Source organism: Cynocephalus volans, chromosome X (genome assembly GCF_027409185.1).
Source record: "Cynocephalus volans isolate mCynVol1 chromosome X, mCynVol1.pri, whole genome shotgun sequence".
In the NCBI taxonomy this organism is placed as follows: Eukaryota; Metazoa; Chordata; class Mammalia; order Dermoptera; family Cynocephalidae; genus Cynocephalus; species Cynocephalus volans.
Window position 1 is genome coordinate 109,738,980 of NC_084478.1, and position 16,452 is coordinate 109,755,431.

At 38.5% G+C, this 16,452-nt stretch overlaps 1 protein-coding gene across 1 annotated transcript; it reads left to right on the top strand.

Moving 5' to 3' along the window:
* The first annotated feature begins 15,442 nt into the window (after window positions 1–15,442).
* On the top strand, window positions 15,443–16,452 carry TCEAL2 (transcription elongation factor A like 2). Its single transcript, XM_063084355.1, has 2 exons — window positions 15,443–15,519; window positions 15,844–16,452. The coding sequence occupies exon 2, from the start codon at window positions 15,871–15,873 to the stop codon at window positions 16,450–16,452; it is 582 nt and encodes a 193-aa protein (XP_062940425.1). The 5' UTR covers window positions 15,443–15,519; window positions 15,844–15,870.

A 16,452-nucleotide genomic window follows, 5' to 3' on the forward strand; every position in this document is an offset into this window, starting at 1 on the left:
GCACCAAATGTACACCCTGGGGAAGAGACTGCCTCTTCAATAAATGGTGCTGGGAAAACTGGATATTCATATGTAGGTGAAAGAAACTAGACCCATACCTCTTACCATATACCAAAATCAACTCAAAATGGAATAAAGAATTAAATTTACATCAAAAAACACTAAAACTCTTTAAAGAAAGGGAAACACTCCCGGAAGTAGGAGTGTGTACAGACTTCATGAATACAACCCAGAAGCACAGGCAACAAAAGGAAAAATAAACAAATTTGATTATACCAAACTAAAAACTTTCTGCACAGGGCCGACCCCGTGGCTCACTTGGCTGAGTGCAGCGCTGGGAGCGCCAAGGCTGCGTGTTCAGATCCTACACAGGGATGGCCGGTGCACTCACTGGCTGAGTACAGTGCGGACGACACCAAGCCAAAGGTTACGATCCCCTTACTGATTTAAAAAAGTAAAAAAACAACAACAACAGGAGTTAAAAAAAAATCTTTCTGCACAGAGGAAGAAACAATCAACAGAGTGAAAAGACAACCAACAGAGTGGGAGAAAATATTTGCAAACTATACATCTGACAAAGGATTAATATCCAGAATATACAAGGAACTCAAACTTTACAGCAAAAAACCAAATAACCCAATTAAAATATTGGCAGAGGCATTTCTCAAAGGAAGATATATGAAAGGCCAACAGACACTTGAAAAAATGCTCAACATTGCTCAGCAAATCAAAATCACTTTGAGATACCATCCTACTCCAGTTAGGATGGCTATTATCCAAAGACTGAGAATGATAAATGCTGGCGAGGTTGCAGAGTAAAAGGAACTCTCATAAACTGTTGGTGGGACTGTAAAATGGTGCAGCCTCTACGGAAAGTGGTATGGAGTTTCCTCCAACAATTACAGGTAGATCTACCATATGACCAAGAATTCCACTTCTGGGAATATACCCAGGGGAATGGAAATCATCATGCTGAAGGGATAGCTGTACTCCCATGTTTATTGCCACACTGTTTACAATAGCCAAGAGTTGGAACCACCATCAGATGAGTGGATAAGGAAATGTCCACCATCAGATGAGTGAATAAGGTAACTGTGGTATATCAACACAATGGAATACTACTCTGCTATAGAAAATAATGAAATACTACCATTTGCAATAACATGGATAGACTTAGAGAAAATTATATTAAGTGAAACAAGTCAGGCACAGAAAGAGAAATACCACAAGTTCTCACTTATTTGTGGGAATTATAAATAAATGAATGAATGAATGAATAAATAAATAAATAAATAAATAAACAAAGGGATGGGGAAAAGACAGAACAATCACAAGAATTCCTTGCAGTTGTTAAGACAAGTAAACAAATATGATGTAGATGGGGGGTGGGGAGAGAGTGAGAGAGAAAGGGGAATGGGTAAAGGGACACTAATATCAAGTACAATGTATATTGAGAAGTTAAAATAAAAAAGTAAAAAAAAAATTTAAAAAAATAATGTTAAAGGAAAAGAAATTAAAAAGAAAAGAAATTTATTGTGGTTCAAATCATTTTTCTTCTAAAGATAATGCATCATTCCTCTTTCTCTGCCTTAAGATTTTTTTCTTTGTATTATAGCTTTCTGTAACTTGATTATCATTTTTTTCTGTTTGAATTTTTTTGTATTTCCTCAGCTTCTTGAACCTAAATGTTCATTTCATTTGGCGAATTTAGAAAGTTTTCAGTCATTATTTCATTAAATACTTTTCCATGCCCTTTTTCTACTCTGCTTCCAAGACATCAATGACATAAATGTTAAATCTTTTTTTTAACAGACTCTCAAATTCCAGAGATTTTGTTCTGTTTATTTTAGTGTTTTTTTTCTCTGTTTTTCAGGTTGGGTAATCTCATGAATTTCACTAACGTAAGGTTCATTTGAGAGACATGCTTTCCCTTATCCTGGTCATCTGTAATTTTTCTGAAGTTGCCCAGTTGAGTCTGTCATGTGGGTAGATTTATAAATTAGTTCTATGATCACCCTATACCTAATTCCCTTGGCTTAGAGATGTTCCCCATTTAAACACAGAGCCACTTTCTTATTAGAAGGGCTAGGGATATTTATTCATTCTTCTTATTTTTTTGTTTCAAAACCAAGTTATGGTCATTGTAGATAAAAATGGAAAATGCAAGAAACCAAAAAATATATATATATATAAGAAACTCTTATAAAAAATAAAATTATTACTCATGGATCATGGATAAGCACTGCTAAAAGTTGAATCTAGATATTGTTTTTAGATATTCTGCTATGCAAATATAACCATTTTTATTTAAGAATAGCAATGACATGACTTACAGTTTTATAAACTGATTTATTTAGACAGATATCATATTATTAAGGTCAATCTATGCCAATCAATATAAATCCACATAATGAAAATGGTGATAGAAACACTAATGGTCAACTAAGGTATGAGAGTAATGATAAAAGGTTAATATTTATTTTTCACTTCCTCTGTATCCAGCAGTGTTATAAGTGCTAAACATATTCTTATTTATTTAATCCTCATCACCAACCCATGTGGAGGTTCTATTGTTGCCCAACATCAGAAATAAGGGAATTAAAGCAGAATGGAACAAGGTTTGCAAGCAATGAAAGTAAGACATAATGTATGGACCCAGAGCCCATACATCTAACCAGGATATGCTACTGCCTCTAATATGGTAAGAGCTTCAATCTTACTATTATTCAAGACAAAGCAAAATAAAACAAACTGAGGTACCATGTTATTTCCCACTTAACAAGGCAGAAATATGAAATACTGATGATAATAAGTGTGGTTTGGAAAGTTGAGAAGCTGTATTCTGTTATACTGAAAGTTCTCTCCCCTCTTGTTTCTCTTCCTGTGCCTCAGGGATGTTCCCCATTCTAAAGCTGAGTGACTTTCATGTTGGTAGGACAGGGAATATTTATGTTTCACTGTCATCTGTTATTTTATATTATTACAAGACCATAAATGTTTATTATAGGTAAAAATATATAACATAGAAAGAAAATAAAATAATGTTACTCCGAAACATACTACACAAAGATAAACCCTACTGTATGAGGGTACATCAAAAAGTTCATAAAAAATAGAATTAAGAGATAATATGAATATTTCCATAAACTTCTTGAAGTACCCTTGTATTAGTTTACTAGGGCTTCCATACTATAGTTAACACAAACTGGGTGGCTTAAAAAACAGAAATTTATTATCTCATACTTCTAGAGGCTAGAAGTCTAAAATCAAGGTATTGACAGGGCCATGCTCATTCTGAAAGCTTGTAGGGGACTCCTTCTTAGCCTCTTCCTAGTTTTTGTGGTTTGAAGGCAATCTTAGGCACCCCATGGTTTGTAGTTGTGTGACTCCAATCCTCTATCTTCACATACCATTCTCCCTGTGTCTCTTCATATCACCCTCCCTCTGTGTGTGTCTGTGTCTAAATCTTCCTTTTATATAAGGACTTCAGTCATAAGGCCCACTTTAATGATCTCATTTTAACTTGATTACCTCTTTAAATGCCTTATTTTTAAATAAGGTCACGTTCTGAAATAGTTGGGGTTAGGAATTTAATATACGTTTTTTTGGAGAACACAATTTAACCCATAATATTTTTTATTATTTTCATCCGCATTACACTCTTCCAATAGTTTTCTTATGAAAATGTTTATGTATTTATGCATGTATGCATGCATTTTTATTTTTATGTACAAATATAAGATCACACCTTACATTTATATTTGTAATCTACTTGTCTCCCTAATAACATTCCTCAAGGTCACTGGCTGTGCAATATCCCTGATGAACAGAGATGCAAAAATCTTCAAGAAAATACTAGAAAACCATATACAACAGTGCATTAAAAAGACCATACACCACGATCAAGTGGGATTTATCCTTGGGATACAAGGGTGGTTCGACATGTGCAAATCAATAAATGTGATACACCACATTAACAGAATGAGAAACAACAACCATACAAACAATCATAGAATTGTTTCAATAGATGCAGAAAAAGCACTTGACAAAATTCAACATTCTTTCATAATTAAAACTGTCAACAAATTGGGCCGAGCCCGTGGCGCACCTGCTAGAGTGCTGTGCTGGGAGCGCGGCGACCCTCCCACCGCGGGTTCGGATCCTATATAGGACTGACCGGTGCACTCACTGGCTGAGTGCCGGTCACGAAAAAAAAAAAAAAAAAAAAAAAAAACTGTCAACAAATTAGATATAGAAGAAATATGGCTCAACACAATAAAGCCCATATATGACAAGCCCACAGCTGATCTCATACTCAATGGTGAAAAGCTGAAAGATGTTCTTCTAAGATCAGCAACAAGACAAGGATGTCCACTCTTTTCACTTTTATTTAATACATGACTGGCAGTCCTAGAGAGAGCAATTAGGCAAGGAAAAGAAGTTAAAAACGTCCAAACTGAAAAGGAAAAAGTGAAATTATCTCTGTTTTCAGATGACATGATCATATATATAGAAAGCCCTTAAGACTCCACCAAAAAATTGATAGAACTAATAAACAAGTTGCAGGATACAACATCAACATACAAAAATCAGGTGTGTTTATAAACATTAACAATGGATTATGTGAAAAAGAAATTAAGAAACAATTCCATTTAAAACATCATCAAAAATAATAAAAAACTTAGAAATAAATTTAACCATGGAGGTGAAAGATCTGTATACTGAAAACTATTAGCCACTGATGACAGAAATCAAAGAAGACAGAAATAAAGGGAAAGATATCTGTGTTTGTGGACCAGAAGAATTAATATTGGTAAAATACCCCTACTCCCTAAAGTGATCTACAATTCAGTGGAATCCCTATCAAAATTCCAATGGCGTTTTTCACAGAAATAGAAACAAACAATCCTAAAATTTGTATGATGCCACAGAAAAGCCTGAAAAGCCAAAGCAAAGAAAAACCAAGTTGAAGACATCACACTTTCTGATTTTAAACTATATTACAAAACTATAGTAATCAAAATAGCATGCTACTGTCATAAAAATAGACACATAGACCAATGATATATAATAGAGTGCCCAGAAATAAATCCACACATATGGCCAACTAACCTTTTACAAGGGTGCCAAGAACATTCAATATAGAAAGGATAGTCTCTACAATAAATGGTGTTGAGAAAATTGAGTATGCAAAAAAAAAAAAAAAAAACCCCAACAACAAACAAAAAACAAAAACGAAGAAACTCCACCCTCCAAAAAAATAAAAATAAAAAAAACCCTGGACTCCTATCTTACACCACTTATAAAAATTAATTCAAAGTGTTTTATAAACTTAAATGTAGACCTGAAACCGTAAAACTTTAACAGAAAATGTAGGGAAAAAGTTCCTTGACATTGGTCTTGGCAATGATTTTTTTGGATATGACAGTAAAAATGCCAGAAACAAAACCAAAAATAAACAAGTGGGTTTATATCAAACTAATAAGCTTCTGCACAACAAAGGAAACAATCAACAAAATGAAAAGGCAACCTACAGAATAACAGAAAATATTTTCAAACTATACATATGATAAGGGATTAATATATAAAACATATAAGAAACTCATACAGCTCAATAGCAAGCAACAAAACACCAACAACAAAACAAAGAATCTCATTAAAAATGGACAAAGGACCTGAATAGACATTTTTCCAAAGAAGAAATATAAGTGGCCAATAGAATGAAATGAAATGATAAGGTGCTCAACATCACCAATCATCAAGGAAATGCAAATTAAAACCACAATGAAACTTTACCTCACACCTGTTAGGATGGCTATTACCAAAAAGACAAGAGATAATATCCAGAATATACATAGAACTCAAGCAATTGTACAGTAAAAAAACAAATGACCCAATTAAAACATGTGCAAAGGAGCTGAATAGACATTTTTCAAAGGAAGACATACAAATGGCCAACAGATACATGAAAAAATGCTCAAAATCACTAGTCATCAGGGAAATGCAAATTAAAACCACATTGAGATGCCACCTCACTCCAGTTAGACTGGCTATAATCAAAAAGACGGTGAATAACAAATGCTGCTGAGGATGTGGAGAGAAGGGAACACTCCTGCACTGTTGATGGGACTATAAATTAGTACAACCACTATGGAAAACAGTATGGAGGTTTCCCAAACAACTACAGATAGATCTTCCATACGATCCAGCAATCCCTCTTCTGGGTATATACCCAGAGGAATGGAAATCATCATGTGGAAGAGATACCTGCACTCCCATGTTCATCACAGCTCTGTTTGCAATAGCCAAGACATAGAACCAACCTAAATGTCCATCGATGGATGATTGAATAAGGAAACTGTGGTACATATTCACTATTGAATACTACTCTGGCATAAGAAAGAATGAAATACTCCCATTTGCAACGACATGGATGAACCTGGAGATACTTATGTTGAGTGAAATAAGCAAAGCACAGAGGGATAAATACTGCATGTGCTCACTCATATGTAGGAGCTAAGAAAAAGGAAGGGAGGAAAGACCACAGTAGTGTGGTGGTCTTACAGAGGGAAGGAGCATTCCTAGGGCTACAAAGCAGAGTGGTGGGGGAGGGGGCGGGAGGAAGGGGGATAATTGGGAGGGGACACAGGGTACAAAAATAATTTCTGGTAATGGGTATGCCCCCAGTATGAATTTGGCCCTCATATCATAGGCATGAAGGGTGACAAATCGCTTTGTATCTCATTAATATTCTTAATGAAAAAAAAAAAGACAAGAGATAACAAATGATGGTGATGATATGGAGAAAAGAGAACCCTTGTACAGTGTTAGTGTGAATGTGAACTGTAAAAGCTATTTTGGAAAGCAGTATGGAGGTTCGTCACAAATTGAAAATAGAACCATATGATTCAGCAATTTTCTCCTCTAGATACACATCTGAAGGAAACAAAAGCAGTATCTTGTAGATATATCTGCACTCTCATGTTCATTGCAGCATTATTCACAATAGTCTAGGTATGGAAACAACCTAAGTGTCTGTAAACAGATGAATGAGTAAAGAAAATGTGGCACACATTTTCAGCCTTTAATAAGAAAGAAATCCTGCCATTTGTGACAACATGACTGAATCTGGAATAGATTATTCTAAGTGAAATAAGCCAGCACAGAATGATAAATACTACATGATATTACTTATATGTGGAATCTAAAAAATGTTGAACTCATAAAACAGAGAAGAGAAGGGTTTTTACCAGGGGACGTATGGGGAAAATATTGAGATGTTGCTCAAACAATACTAATTAATGTGCAGTTATAAGATGAATAAATTCTGAAGACCTAATATACAGTATGGTGACTATAGTTAATAATAATGTATTTTCTATTTGAAATTTGCCAAGAGAGTAGATCTTAAATATTTTTATCACAAAAAAAGAGAACTATGTGAGGTGATGGATATGTTAATTAGCTTGATTGTGGTAATCATCTCACAATTTTATATGTATATCAAGTCAACACATTGTACACTTTAAGTGTATACAATTTTATTTGTCGGTTATACCTCAATAACGCGAATAAGAAAAGAAAAAAGTCATTGGCTGCAAATAAACATTAGTCTATTTATAACATAGGGATATTATGTATGGTGATGCCTAATAAAGACATAAAAAAAACCAGATTAAAATCACTAAAACGCATTATGTGCCAAGTGCTTTTTATGCATTGAGTCATTTATGCTCACAACACCATTGCGAGGTAGATATGGTGTTCCTTCTCATTTTATAGATGAAAAACTGAGGAACAAAGAATAAGTACTTTGCCCAAGAAAGGGAGTAGTACAGCTTGGATTTGTACCCAGTACTTTATGTTCCAGAGCTTTGGAAAATATGAAGGATTTGTTGTTAAGTTACAGAAGCAGTTGACAAAAACATGCATATTTTATGAGATTATTAAAACTAATGCGCTGTATATTGATATATTTATACAAAATAGGTAGATCTAGGCAGAAAAAAGTGGATTATGACCTTGGTGAGAGCGCATTCATTGCAATTATGAGGACAGAAGACATAGTGCAGGGGGATCGGCAGTCAGTGGAAAGTGATGAATATATTAACAGGGGATGTAGAAAGCTCTAACTCTTTTTGAAATTTTGAAGGAGAGAGAGAGAAACAGAAAAATAGAGACAGAGAAAAAGATAGAGGCAGAAAGAGAAAGAGAGGCAGAGGGCAAGAGAAATGACTGTTGCTTATAGGGTATAAAGGGTCTAGAGAAGGGTTTTTAAAAATCTTCAAGTCACCGAAACTTGAACAAGTTTAAAAGTTAATGTGAAGAAGCCATCTAATCTCAGATTTATCCCTTTATTTTTCCCAATATTCATTTCCTTTCTCACTCTCTTATTTCTACATTAGAGTTAATGAGACCTTCCAATAGGACAGTATGGGTTTTGAGCTCAATACATGTCTGTAGGTCTAGCATCCCATCTAGTTTAACATTTTTTGAAATTTTTTACTTTTAAACAATGTATTATTATTACTGATATTTATGTTAAATTAAGCCAGAATGGGTTTAGTAGACCTTATTATTTATTTCCTAGTGCTGCTGTGACAAATAATCACAAACTTGGTGGCTTAAAATAACACACATTGATTCTCTTAAAGTCGTGGAAGTAAAAAATCCAAAATCAGCTTTATTGAGTTGAAATCAGGGTGTTGGCAAGGCCTTCCTCCCTCTGGGGGCTCTAGGGGAGAATTTATTTTCTTGCCTTTTCCAGCTTCTTTTTTTTTTTTTTTAAATTTTATTTTGTCGATATACATTGTGGCTGATTATTGCTCCCTATCACCAAAACCTCCCTCCCTTCTCCCTCCCCCCTCCCTCCCAACAATGTCCTTTCTGTTTGCTTGTCGTATCAACTTCAAGTAATTGCGGTTGTTATATCTTCTAAAGCTTCATTCCTTGCATTCCTTGGCTCATGGCCCTTTCCTCTATCTTCAAAACCAGCAGGCCGGGTAGCATCTTGCTTCAGTCGTCACATTGCCTTCTTCTGTAGTAAAATCTCCCTCTGCCTTCCTTTTATAAGAGCACTTATTATTACATTTGGGGCCTACCTGGATAATCCAGGATAATATCCCCATTTCAGTTCTTCTCATTTAAGTTAATATCCTTAACTTAATCACATTTGCAAAGTCCTCTTTTGCCATATAAGGTAAAATTCACTGGTTACAGGGATTAGGACCTGTATATTTTTGAGAACCATTATTCAGCTTACCACAGACCTCCACTTTTTACTTTCATTTATGCTACGGCTTTGCCTGGTAGTGTGTGAAATGCATTTGCAGTGAGTAGTTCTCCTTTTAACACTTTGTTACACTTATAATATGATGAGTATTAACCAGTCTTCTTTCTTCTGTCCCTTTCCAAATTCAATATAATTAACATATCTCTTTCAAGGACAACATGCAAGGTACTCATTGTTAAAATGGTTGGATCACGCAGGAGCAGCTAGAGAGCTAGCTCCTTTTAGTCTTGGGTGATGGTAGGAAAAGTATTTGATGCTGCTATCTCTGCCAGTTATTTGTGATTAGCTAGTTGGGCTATGTCCATGCTATGAACATCCAATATTCATGAAGTGCCAGACCACTAGAAAACAAGATCAGAGGGAAACATGGCAAATTATAGGTTAAGTTGTATGTGAAATATGTGTGAGAAATAGAGGCTGAGCTGTTCTGCTGTAAGGCATGAAGATTCTTGCTACAATTTCTGGGATGTTTTCTCTGATACCAACAACCAATTCTCTCATTCTCCAGACACCAATTGGGTGTTCAACAATTCAATTCAATTCTGACACTATCCTGAGTTAGCATCAAACTCCACAGGTTTAAGGGCTCAGTTCTCAAGACTGCCCCCCCCCTTCAGATACCAATCACAAGTACTCAGCAACTCGTAGTTCTAAGCAACACAAATTTGGGGGTTCCCATGACTCCCGTTTAATGGTCAATAAGTTACTAGAATGGCTCACAAAACTCAGGAACACACTTTACTTACATTTACCTGTTTATTGTGAGGTATGCAACTCAGGAACAACCAAGTGGAAATTACGCATAGTGTAAGGAATGGGGGCAGGGTGGTGCAGAGCTTCCATTCCCTTTTGGGGCATACAATTCTCCCAGCAAGTCAATGTGCTGACTAACTCAGAAGGTCACCATACTCCATTATTTAAGCGTTTTTGTGGGGGTTCCATTCTGTAGGCATGATTGATTAAATCGCTGACTAGCTCCTCTCCCTTCCCTGAAGATCTGGGAATGGGATTGAAGACTGTAACCTTCTAATCACATAGTTGGTTCCTTTGGCAACTGGGTCCTATCATGAATCTATCTTGGGGCCCACTAAGAGTCACTTTATTATCACTCAGGAAATTCCAAGGGTTTTAGAATCTCTGTGTTAGAAATTGAGTACAAAAACCCAAAGATATGTTTCTTATTGTATCACTCAGTGGTTTTGTCATTTATGATACACTGTAAATCTACATCTATATTTATTTTACTTCCAGGACTGATTCTTTAATTTTGCAATAAGAAACAAAAGTGCATATTGAATGGCAAATTAAGTAACATTTATTTTTCTGAGAAAGTTGATGATAAACACTTAACGTGCAAAAAATATGCTATGCATCAAGGGGACTGTTGTGATATCTTTGAACTCATGAAACCCAAAATCTACAAGCCTGTTGAAGAAGCATTAACATCTACATCAGAAGGTAGAAATTACTTTAAGAAGAATGTGTCAATTTGCTACATGCAAAAGTAGAAGTTGTGTTGATTTCTTATTGTGTGAATAGAACTTCTAATTTAAATAAAATGACAGTTCTTATAATTTAATTAGACTAATTTTGAATTCCAAGTTTTTGTAAGCATGTTCGAAGATAGAAGTTATAGCTGTTAACATGTTGGCTCCATTAGCAAAAGAACTTAGTAAACAATTATTGATGGTAGCTTAAAAATCAGTATCATCAGGTAATTAAAACAGAAAATCAGCGAATTTCAACAATGATTTGATATTTTTTCATCAAATTCATGGAATAATAATTTTATGAAAGTTTATATTGATGAAAGATAAACACCCAGCCTTGTTATGAATAGCATGCAAATTCAATTAAAAATTTCAACAGTAAAGATAAAATTATTTACTATATGGTGATAATATGAGTACATGTTTTGGTGGAGCACAACGTTGTAGGAAGATCAATGTTTTAATATATTAAAAAACATGTAGCAGAAATATAATCAATATTGGTTATGTTGCACACATAATTCACAATTGTGCAAACCAGATATGGTATTTTTCAAGTCAAAATAGAAGCAGTGGTTTCCCAGATTTACACAACACATATGCACGTACACATATTTAAACACATATATAGTCATACCTCATTTTATGGTGCTTAATTTTACTGCACTTCCCAGACATTGCGTTTTTTACAAATTAAAGATTTGCAGCAACCCTGCATTGAGCAAGTCTATTGGCACCATTTTTCAACAGCATGTTCTAACTTTGTGTTTTTGTGTCACATTTTGGTAATATTTCAAACTTTTTCATTATTATTATATGCTATCATGATCTGTGATCAGTGATCTTTGATGTTACTATTGTAATTGTTTTGGGGTGCCACAAACCACACCCTTGTAAGACGGCAAACTTAACTGATAAATGTTGTGTGTGTTCTGACTGCTCCACTGACCAGTTGTTCACAATCTCTTTCCCTCTCCTTGGGCCTCCCTACTCCCTGAGGCACAGCAATATTGAAATTAGCCCACTTAATAACCCTACAATGGCCTCTATGTGTTCAAGTGAAAGGAGAAAGAGCCACAAGTCTCTCACTTTAAATTAAAAGCTAGAAATGACTAAGCTTAATGAGGAAGGCATTTTGAAAGCCAAAATAGGCCAAAATCTAGGTCTCTTGTGCCAAATAGTTAGCCAAGTTTTAAATGCAGAGGAAAAGTTGAAAGAAATTAAAAGTGCTACGCCAGTGAACAGATGAATGATAAGAAAGTGAAACTGCCTTATTGCTGATATGAAAAATGTTTCAGTGGTCTGGACAGAAAATCACACCAGCCACAACATTCGTTTAAGCCAAAGCCTAATCTGGAGTAAGGCCCTAACTTTACTCAATTCTCTGAAGTATGAAAGAGGTGATGAAGCTGCAGAAGAAAAGTCTGAAGCTAGTAGAAGTTGGTTCATGAAGTTCAAGAAAAGAAGCCGTGTCCATAACATAAAAGTGCAAGGTGGAGTAGCAAGAGCTGATGTAGAACCTGCAACAAGTTATCCAGAAGATCTTGCTAAAATCATTGATGAAGGTGGCCACAAAAACAACAGATTTTCAACATAGATGAAATAGCCTTATATGGGAAGCAGATACCATCTAGGGCTTTCATAGATAGAAAAATGTCAATGCTTGGCTGCAAAGCTTCAAAGGGCAGACTGACTCTCTTGTTAGGTAATAATGCAGCTGGTGACTTTAAGTTGAAGCCAGTGCTCACTTACCATTCTGAAAATCCTAGGGCCCTTAATAATTATGCAAAATCTACTCTGCCTGTACTTTATAAATGGAACAGCAAAGCCTGGATGACAGCACATCTGTTTGCAGCATGGCTTACTGAATATCTTAAGCCCATTATTAAGGTACACTGCTCAGAAAAAAAGATTCTTTCCAAAATATTTCTGCCCATTGATGATGCACCAGATCACACAAGAGTTCGGATAGAGATGTGCAAGAAGATTAATGCTGTTTTCATGCCTGCTAACACAACATCCATTCTGCAGCCCATAGATCAAGTAGTAATTTTGACTTTCAAGTTTTATTATACAACAAATATATTTCAAAAGGCCATAGATGCCATAAAAAGTAATTTCTCTGAAGGATCTGGGCAAAGTAAATTGAAAACTTTCTGGAAAGTATTCACCATTCTAGATGCCACTAGAACATTCATTGTTCATGGGAGGAGGTCAAAATATCAACATTAACAAGTTTGGAGGAAGGTGATTCCAACCCTCATTGATGACTTTGAGGGGTTCAATAATTCAGTGGAGAAAGTAACTGCAGATGTGGTGGAAAGAGCAAGAGAACTAGGATTAGAAATGGAGCCTAAAGATGTGACTGCATTGCTGCAATCTAATGATAAAATTTTAATGAATGGGCAGTTGCTTCACAGGGATGAGCAAAGAAACTGGTTTCCTGAGATGGAAACTACTCCTGCTGAACATGCTGTGAACATTGTTGAAACACAATTGCATGCTACAGAGAAATTTTTCGTGAAAGGAAGAGTCAAGCAATGCATCAAAGTTCATTACTGTCTTATTGTGAGAAACTGTCTTGGCCACCCCAGCTTACAGCAACCACCATCAGTCAGCAGCCATCAACATTAAGGCAAGACCCTCCATCAGCAAAATGATCATAACTCTCTGAAGGCTCAGATGATTGTTAGCATTTTTAGCAATAAAGTATTTTTAATTAAGGTATGTACTTTTCTTTTTAGACTTAATGTTATTTCACACTTATTAGATTATAGTGCAGTATAAACATAACTTTTATATGCACTGGGAAACCAAAAATATTCTGACTCGCTTTATTGTGATATTCACTTTATTGTAGTGGTTAGAACCTAACCAGCAATATCTTTGAGGTATGCCTACATACATTCACGTGTTTGTATAATAAATAAATAAATAAACAAACAAACAAACAAATAAATAAATAAATAAGAATGACACTATGTTGTAGAAACTACAATATTGACAATTCTCTAGTTTTGTGAATCGGGTGGTGGTTTCACAAATGTGAAGGAAAAAGAAACACAAGGGAAGGGAGGGTGGTGAAGGGAAGAGTGCAGAACGAAAGAAAAGGGAAGCAGGAGTCGATTGTAAGTTGTGAACCAGGGGTTATGATAAATTTGCACATGTCCTCACATATTCAAGATGTTTTGTGTTTAATATTAAAAATGTTTTAATGCTCTTTTGGTTAGCTGTCTGACATTCTCTCTCAATAAAAACGGGTCAAATATTGGAGGGTAAATTTCGAATGTGGAGAGAAGCCAACAGAGATGGAGAGAGGGAAGTTGCTGGAATCAGTTCGAGGTACAAGAACTTCGAGATCTCTCAGAAACATTCCGGCAGTGACGACCAATAGAAAGTCGGGTTTGAAATTTGGAAGGAGGGAATACCCTGGAGATGTATATGTGGGAGTTATGGATGTTTAGAGGGAAGTGAACAAAATCACCCAGGGAGACAGAACATGTGAACTGAGGAGAGAAGAGGCCCAGGACAGAACCCAGGAGAACACCAACACTCAAGGGGGCAGCACAGCTTCCCGACAGGCACCACCACCGGGGTCTGGAGTCGGGCAGATCCGATCGTGAAAACGGGCTGTAAGTTTCAGGAGCTGAGCGCTCTTGGCAAAGTAAGGTACTCTTTCTGATCAGCTGTCACACCTGGCGATAACAGGCATCTGAGAGGGATTCTGTACGCTGAGATGCGCCAGGTAGAGCACCTGAGGTCAGGAAGCCTCCCCCTCCTCCTTTTCTTCTTGGTGACTCTTCCTTGCTATCCCCCCCGCCCCCCCCCCCGTACCTCCGCAATGGAGAAAGGTGAGATAGGGGGTGAGGTGGGCGGAGCGGAGGGGGCAAGCTTGGGTGATGCGACACTCACGTGACTGGCTGGGCGCCAATGTGGGCACCAGTCTCCGCGCCCGCCCAGCAGCTCTGTACGCTTGCCTGCTTCCTGAATTGCCCAGGCGGCGGGCTAGCGGCGAGAGGGCTTCTGCGAGCTCGAAGAGGCGCAGGCCTGTCCCGGATCCCCGCAGGTCAGTGTGAAGCCTAGCGCTGCCGGCGGACCTGGTGCAGGGGTGGAGGTGGGTGGCCGTAGGATCCGGGAGCACCGGGGAGGGGGCGAGGAAGGGATCGGGGAGCTTGGTGAGGAGGCGACGCAGAGCCGAGCGAGAGGGGGAGAAGCGGGTGGGGGCGGAGAGAGAGGAAGGACCCCCAGGCGCCGGCCCGCCTTTTCCTACCCCCTCTCCTGAGCCCTCCGTCCATTTTAGAGCATGAAATGCGGATGGGGGGCGGGGGGCGGAGGCGCAGTGCGACAGTGAAACGTAGACATTCTGGAAATAGTCCCCCTCTCACACTCGGCGCCTATGAAGTAATAGTGGCCTCCGCGAAAACGGGATGGGGATGGGGCAGGTTGCCTCGGGAGCGGGGGACACAGAGACACAAACGTAGTTTGGAAAGCATCGTGCTCTGGTGCCCAAGGCCTGAGAACAAATGGCGGCTGGGGTGCGGGGGAGGTAGGGGAGGAAACAGTCGGGTGAGGACGGTGAGGAGGGCCCGGATCAGGAAAGGGACCCGAGTCCGCGTGAGGCCATGAGCGCGCAGCCCCCACCCCTGCCTCCCGTCTGTCTGCAGGTCTGCGTGGCTGTTGTCCCCAGCACTCTGTGACGCCTGACAAGGAGGCGCAACCTGTCCAGAGTCTCTGCAGGTCAGTGAAAGGGTGGGAGGCGTGGACAGGGACCCAGAGGGTTGAGAGTGTGGAGTCACGGCCTGGGCAGAATTGGGGGCCCCGCTGCCCGTCCCCTCCCCCCCTACAATGCACACACACCTTGCACCCTGCCGAAGGAGTGCAGAGGATGTGGCAGGGTTGGCTCACGTGTGCGGGAGGATTGGTGGGGTAAGTAAGGGGTGGGCAGGTAAGGGGACCCCTCAAAAGGGGCGAGGTGCAAGTCCTGTCTGCACCTGCATTCCACCCCACACCTGCAGGCTCCCATGTCTCCTCTTTGTCTCCTCTTCCCTTCACCCACCCCAGGCCAGGAAAAGCAGGGGAAACCTCACCATGGAGAAACCCTACAATGAAAGTGAAGGAATGCCTTCAAACCAAGGAAAGATGGAAAATGAAGAACAGCCACAGGATGAGGAAAAGCCAGAAGTAGCTTATACTCGGGAAGATGAGGAAAAGTTAGAAAACGTGGGAAAGACAGGAGATGAGGGAATGCCAAAGGATAAGGAAAAGCCAGATAATGAGGAAAAGGCAAATGAAAAAGGAGAGCCAGAGAGGGAGGCAGAGTCCAAAGAGGAAGGCGAGCCAGAAAGTGAAAGAAGGGCTGCAGAAAAGCGCCCATCTGAGGATGATATACCTAGGAAAGCCAAAAGAAAAACCGACAAGGGGCTGGCCCAGTACCTCAAGCAGTATAAAGAGGCCATACACGATATGAATTTCAGCAATGAGGATATGATAAGAGAATTTGACAATATGGCTAAAGTGGAGGCTAAATCGAGAAAAAGCAAACAGAAGTTGGGGGCGTTTTTGTGGATGCAAAGAAATTTACAAGACCCCTTCTACCCGCGGGGCCCAAGGGAATTCAGGGGTGGCTGCAGGGCCCCACGAAGGGACACTGAAGACATTCCTTATGTATAG

Bases quoted from the DNA above. Each gene is read 5' to 3' on its own strand.
- TCEAL2 (XM_063084355.1), top strand. From the start codon at position 15,871: ATGGAGAAACCCTACAATGAAAGTGAAGGAATGCCTTCAAACCAAGGA.